Source organism: Emiliania huxleyi (assembly GCF_000372725.1).
Source record: "Emiliania huxleyi CCMP1516 unplaced genomic scaffold EMIHUscaffold_315, whole genome shotgun sequence".
NCBI lineage: Eukaryota > Haptophyta > Isochrysidales > Noelaerhabdaceae > Emiliania > Emiliania huxleyi.
Window position 1 is genome coordinate 33,828 of NW_005199641.1, and position 6,700 is coordinate 40,527.

A 6,700-nucleotide genomic window follows, 5' to 3' on the forward strand; every position below is an offset into this window, starting at 1 on the left:
TTGGAGGGCCTAAAAGTTTAAGGTGTTGCTGCGCAAAAGGGGTCGGACACAGGGCGCAGCTCATGCTAAGAGCTAGAAGGGGAGCTAGAGAGAACGACTACCCTGTCCCGTTATTGCGTACACCAACACCACAAAAGCTCTCTCTCTCCTGTCCACTCAGGGGGGTCACAACTACCGAGGCCCAGCCCTGGTCTGGACGGTTCTTTTGCGGTATCTTGATGTAGTTCTCCATATCTGACCGTATCCCGCCATATCCCGCCATATCCCGCCGTATCCCGCCGTATCCTGCCCTATCCTGCCCGCCTCACGCCGAGCAGCCCGGCCTCTCCGCGCTCCGGCCGCAGAGCGTGACGCATGGCGCGACGGCATAAAAGAAACTTAGACGGCTCGTGTGCTCGAAACAGGGAATGATATGTCTTTGAAGAAGGCACACGAGCTGACACGCGAGCTGACACATGCACCCGCTAACACATGTCGCCCGCAGCACGCTCACGTGCGCCCTCACCATGGCACCTCAAATGCCCGACCCGGCGAGCCCACTCGCGGAGCTCGGCGGAGCCAACCTCGAACGAGTGCGGGAAGACGATGGACGGCTCCGCCCCGTCCGGCGTTGCCTGTGGGAAGCGCAGCGGCTCGTAGGAAAGTTTTCCGGAATCGCACAGCAACGCGCGGTGCTCGCCGGACGTCGCGCGCGTCGTCCCCAGGTTGATTCCGAGCTGTTTGTGCCGTCTGGCTACAACGAAACTCCCTCGCACGACACTGTGGGCACGGGACTGGCGCGCACTGGCACTAACACAGGTACACCACGGCTAGTTTAGAGCTGTTTAACGTTGGGAGCTGACTGAACGGTGTCTGCTTGGTAGTGTTTAACGGTAACAACAGAACAACAGTGGGCCTCCCCAACAACAGTAGCTAACGTTAGGCCAGCTGAGCAACAATAAGGAGGGCCTGCCAGAGCAATAACAGCCACGACGATCTCTTGTAGAGTCTCTAGCGTCCAGTGGCAGTGCGGGCAATGCCCGAAAATACCTGGGAAACCCGGGGATTTTCGGGGTTTACCCGATTTTTTTGCCTGACCGCTGAACAACAGTAACATCAAGGGCTGGGTTGAACACTTGAACAATGTTAATGATTTCAACCAACACTAGCGCACCTGTTATAGGCCCAAAAGTTAATGTTAACAAGCTCTACGCTAGTTCCATTTCACGGAGTTGCTCGTCACACGGTTGATTCTTGAAGTAGAGAGCGCCTGTATAGCGCCGCCTCCTGCCGCACAGTGTGTCGGCACGGTGCCAAGCGGCTCCAATTCTGGGTGGACGGCGACAAACTCGGACGCTCCACGGACCACGCACCGCGGAGACGGGAGAGATGGGACTTGGGGGTGGCCCAGGGCCAGGCCGCTGCCTCTGCGCGCGTCTTGGTGGGGAGGTACAAAATGCTAGACTGAGAATCAAGGTCTTGTAACGCGGTTTGTTCTTTGTATCGGTCTGAATTAACCAGCCTCTAGGCCAAGCGATACTTACCGTACCATTTATTTTGGATTTAACATTTATGCAAGGCCAACCAACCTGCGTTAGTAGTGGGAACTAGCTACAATAAAGCCCTTCCATCCATTCAAGAAGGCGGCGCGCCGCTCGCTACAACTCGACGCGCATGACGGGACGCCCCGGCCACGGCCGGCGGCTCGAGCCGGCGGCCACGGCGTTGTCCCAGCCCCTGCTCCCGATCCCGCCCCAGGGCGGCCCCCCACACGGCCGCGCTCATAACTATCCCGGGCGTCCGCGCTCTCACTCACCGAGAGGACGGCACTTCACACGCGCGGGGGGCGGGTGCTGGCTTGGCAGGTGTGTGGGGTTGGCGCTCTCGGCGCGGGTCGTCTCTCGTTCGCGGCGCAGTATCGCAGCATTATGAACCGGCCCTCTCCGGGGCCTCTCTCACGGGCCACTCACTGCTTGCCCTTGCGGGTCGTGAGCCAGTCCGGGAGCTTGTTCGGGCCGGGGCGGCGGGACGATGCGGCGGCGCTCGAGCTCCCGCCGCCCGGAGGCGCCCTCCCCCTCTCCTCCGGCGCCCCGTCCATCGAGAGCGCGGCGGCGAGTGCAGGCAGCCGCTCGATGGCCGCGTCCGTCGGGCTGGACGACGGGCTCGCGGAGAGGTCGGCCGGCGAGGCGGCCGCGACGAAGCTCCCCTCGAGCCGCACGGGCAGCGGGTCCTCCTCCGTGCTGCATCTGCAGCTCTCGATCCGCTCGAGCCGCGCGCCGGGAGGCTCGAGGCTGCGCGTGAGGCGGTCGAGCTCCGCCTCGTGCGACCGACGACGCTGGTGGTCGACGTCGCGCAGGCTCTCGGAGAGCACCGAGACTCGGTCCGCGACGGAGAGGGCGGAGCCGGCGCTCGAGACCACGGACGGCGACGGCGAAGACTCCTCGATTGTCATATTTGACGCGAGGCTGATGCGGCTGCCCGCGAAGCTGATGCGAGAGCCCACGTCTGTTCCTCCCGCAACGCTGGACGCGCCGTCGTCAAAGGCCTCCAATGAGCTCATGCGCCGCACCGACGGCGCCGACAAGAACTCACCCACCTTCAGCCCCGACATTTCGCAGGCAGAATGCAAGCCCTTCGGGACGCCGTCTAAAGAATTTTGCGGCGGAATTTTTATCGTCACGAATGCCTCCCTTGGGTTGTGTGTTTTCTTTCTTTCTTTCTACGGCACGACGCTGGGCACGGGACTGGCGCGCACTGGCACTAACACAGGTACACCACGGGAGCCGCCTAAGCGACTCCTGCGAGGACGGAGGGCGCGAGGCACGCGAAAGAAGAATTTTTGATCAATAGAATTTTCTCCGATCGACCTGATAACGACCCGAGATCGACCCGAGATCGACCCGAGACTGACCCGAGATCGACCCGAGATCGACCTCCAAAGCCCCCTCCGGGGGGACCCCCCCTCACCCCGAGTGTCCGTGTCCTTCGCGAGTCACCAATGGGGAGCGGGGGGGGGGGGTGCGAGATGCACAGGGGAGGCTGGGGAGGGGGGGGTCCATCTGAAGACTGCCGACCGCGGGGGGGGTTCTCCCACAGGGTTTTTACCCTCCGCGTGAGGATCGGCGCGGCGAGGGGGTAGGCTCGAATTCGCCGCGCAACATTTCACCCCCACAGGACCCCGCCCGCCCCCCCTCATTGGTCCCACCACCTAGCACCCCAATCTTGCCTTCGCACCCTCTCCTTGCGTGGTGTCCCCCACTATGTGTCGCCGTTATCGGGGCACGCTATCCTGTGCAGTCAGGGCAAGTGGGGGCGGGGGGCAGTCCCACCGGTCTGTTACTGGTGTGTGGGTGCACTTGGAGCACTTGGGTGTCTCCAGTCTCGGAGGGGGGCTTGAAGGTAAGAATATTTTATTTTTTCCAAATCTGCCCTCTAATCAACCGTAATCATTCGGGAAGTTGGCGCTAGCGGAGACTAGCGGAGCCGGGTCCCCGTTTCCGCACTGCGGCGCGGCGCACGGTGCCTCCGGGGGCCCCCGCCTCCCCCCAGAGCCAGAGGCTTCGCGAACGCGAAGAACTCTAGGAAGAACTCGTCTCGCCACACACACGCCAAGAGCGCATGCTCTGTCTGTCGGGACGTGAGGCGTGCGTGCGTGCGCGCTATAGGGAAGGAAGGAGGAGCACTTACTTACTTGGATGGATGGAGGGAGGGGAGAATCACAACGATGTGCGTGAGGCACCCACCCCCTCGATCGAGGGCACCCCCCCACCACCCACCAGGATTCCTCTGGGTCGTCTTGGAGATCCGCGTAAAGGATACACATACACTCACCCGAGAGCAGCTGAGCCTGCCTCTGGCCTCGCCTCCCTCTCCTTCAGGCATTCGTGGCATCCGATGGGTCGCCCAGAGTATCGACCTCTGGCTTGTCAGCCGCGGTCACTTGATGACCCCCTTGAAGTACAGCGATCGCCAACTCGCTGGCCTCTTCGCAGGCCCCCCCGACCGCGTCGAACTCATCGGCGCGGGCTCTCTCGGCTACGGGACCGGCCCCAGCTTCGGCTGAGGGCTAACAAGCTGCCGAGCCCAAATCACTGTGAGGGTCGTGATTTCTTGTTGGTCTTTAAAAATCTCTCTCTCTCTGACACGCGAGTAAAGGACGCAAGTCTCGAGCCCGGGCCTTCTTAGGTAACTTGGACCACACTTGGAGCTGTAACGGTTCCATCCGAACGTCCGAACCCGACCGTTGCAACAACCAACCATGGTGAGCCTCCCCCCGCGCGCTCTCTCTCCCGTCTGGTGTGTGACCCTTTCCCTCCCCCCCGTGTGGCAGCGCGAGTGCATCACCATCCACCTCGGCCAAGGCGGCATCCAGACCGGCAACGCGTGCTGGGAGCTCTTCTGCCTCGAGCACGGCATCCAACCCGATGGCCAGATGCCGTCAGACAAGACCATCGGCGGCGGCGACGACGCCTTCAACACCTTCTTTTCCGAGACGGGCTCCGGCAAACATGTGCCGCGCACAGTGTTTGTCGACCTCGAACCGACCGTCGTCGACGAGGTCCGCACGGGCACGTACCGCCAGCTCTACCACCCGGAGCAGCTCATCTCGGGCAAGGAGGACGCCGCGAACAACTACGCACGCGGCCACTGTGAGCTCCCCCCACCCCCACCCCAGCCCCGACCCCCTCTCGCTCTTGCGCCGGCCGATCCCTCGCTACCGCGCCCGCCGACCCCCTCCCCCTACCGCGCGCGCGCGCGCATCTGCCCTTCCACTTCCTCACCGCCCCCTTCCGGCCGCGCAGACACCATCGGCAAAGAGATCGTCGACCTCGTCCTCGATCGCATCCGCAAGCTGGCCGACAACTGCACCGGCCTCCAGGGCTTCTTCGCCTTCAACGCCATCGGCGGCGGCACCGGCTCCGGCCTGGGCGCCCTCCTCCTCGAGCGGCTCTCGGTCGACTACGGGCGCAAGTCGAAGGTGTCCTTCACCATCTACCCGGCGCCGCAGGTCTCGACCGCCGTCGTCGAGCCGTACAACTGCGTCCTCTCGACGCACACGCTGCTCGAGCACACGGACGTCACCTTCATGGTCGACAACGAGGCGCTGTACGACATCTGCCGCCGCAACCTCGACATCGAGCGGCCGACGTACACCAACCTGAACCGGCTCACCGCCCAGATCATCTCGTCGATGACCGCCTCGCTCCGCTTCGACGGTGCGCTCAACGTCGACCTGACCGAGTTCCAGACGAACCTGGTGCCTTACCCGCGCATCCACCTGGCGGTCGCCTCTTTCGCGCCCATCATCTCGGCCGAGAAGGCGTACCACGAGCAGCTCTCCGTCTCGGAGATCACCAACGCCGTCTTCGAGCCCGCCTCGATGCTCGTCAAGGTGGACCCGCGCCACGGCAAGTACATGGCCTGCTGCCTCATGTACCGCGGCGACGTGGTGCCCAAGGACGTCAACGCGGCGGTCGCCACCATCAAGACGAAGCGCACCATCCAGTTCGTCGACTGGTGCCCGACCGGCTTCAAGTGCGGCATCAACTACCAGCCACCCACGGTCGTGCCGGGCGGCGACCTCGCCAAGGTGATGCGCGCCGTCACGATGATGTCCAACTCGACGTGCATCGCCGAGCTCTACTCGCGCATCGACCACAAGTTCGACCTCATGTACGCCAAGCGCGCCTTCGTGCACTGGTACGTCGGAGAGGGCATGGAGGAGGGCGAGTTCTCCGAGGCGCGCGAGGACATGGCCGCACTGGAGAAGGACTACGAGGAGGTCGGCGCCGAGTCGGCCGAGGGCGACGGCGAGGAGGAGGGCGAGGAGTACTAGACGCTCTTGGCACAGGCTCTGCTCCCAAGACTAGCAGCGCGCGCGTCCCGCCTCGAGGGCGACACGAGGAGTTTGCATGTGCTCCTCGCCTAGATAGACAACACCAGTGCTGCAGCGGCAGTCACTAACTGCATTCCCGGGCCTAGATTCATAGACACTAGCTGCAGCGGCAGCCTCTCATTTGCATGTAGACGGGGTCGATTAGCCACAGCGACCGCCCCTAGCTCAGGCCGCCCTCCTTCGATAGAGTCACGCAGTGCACTCAGCGCAATATTGTGTTCTCTGTGTGGACTTGAAGTGTTCCATCTGTTTCGAGAGATCTTTCTTGAGCTCTCCTTTCGGCGTGTCCAGAGGAGAACGAGAGGATTAGAGCTTACATTCGCAGGGGTCCAGTCTGCGCCCTTGTCGTGCCAGTGTGCTGTGAGAGAGCCTTGTATTTTAAGGCCGTAGCTTCAATCTCTTGCCGCGCTAAGTTTCGCGCGCGTCGACGTCCGCGCTCTGGTGTCTCGCCTGAGCTCGCCCTTGCCGCCCGAGGCTACCCGGGACCGACAGACGACAGTATCATGAAAGGACGCGCTAGATGCGCTTGTGACCACGCGTCTCTCGTGATCGCGGCACGAACAGTGCTGTGTGCGGGCTGCGGCGCTCGCCACCCTGGCGATTGTGCTGGACGGCGGACGGTGTGGTTGCTCAGATGGCCTTATGACGACCCCATTTCGACATCGTCCCTCGTCCCTAAGGCCTCTGCTCATGAGCTCCATGCGGGAATGACTGTGGCTCAACCAACTGATCACAAATTCTCTCCCGCAACATCGAAGTCATCAAATTATGCTGTCACGATGAAGACTTTTGGCGCTTTGTGAGATATCGTGGGAATTTGTGATC

The 6,700-nt window shown here is 62.5% G+C and overlaps 2 protein-coding genes across 2 annotated transcripts; one reads left to right on the forward strand and one right to left on the reverse strand.

Moving 5' to 3' along the window:
- Positions 1-1,519: 1,519 nt before the first annotated feature.
- EMIHUDRAFT_444366 (hypothetical protein) lies at positions 1,520-2,605 on the reverse strand. Its single transcript, XM_005774281.1, has one exon. The coding sequence runs from the start codon at positions 2,588-2,590 to the stop codon at positions 1,946-1,948; it is 645 nt and encodes a 214-aa protein (XP_005774338.1). The 5' UTR covers positions 2,591-2,605; the 3' UTR covers positions 1,520-1,945.
- Positions 2,606-4,237: 1,632 nt separating this feature from the next.
- On the forward strand, positions 4,238-5,815 carry EMIHUDRAFT_315782 (hypothetical protein; the record flags this gene model as incomplete). Its single annotated transcript, XM_005774282.1, has 3 exons — positions 4,238-4,240; positions 4,310-4,628; positions 4,782-5,815. 3 exons carry the CDS (start codon positions 4,238-4,240, stop codon positions 5,813-5,815), a joined length of 1,356 nt encoding a protein of 451 aa, XP_005774339.1.
- Positions 5,816-6,700: the final 885 nt, after the last annotated feature.

Coding starts and splice junctions, on each gene's coding strand:
- EMIHUDRAFT_444366 (XM_005774281.1), bottom strand. CDS start 2,590: ATGTCGGGGCTGAAGGTGGGTGAGTTCTTGTCGGCGCCGTCGGTGCGG.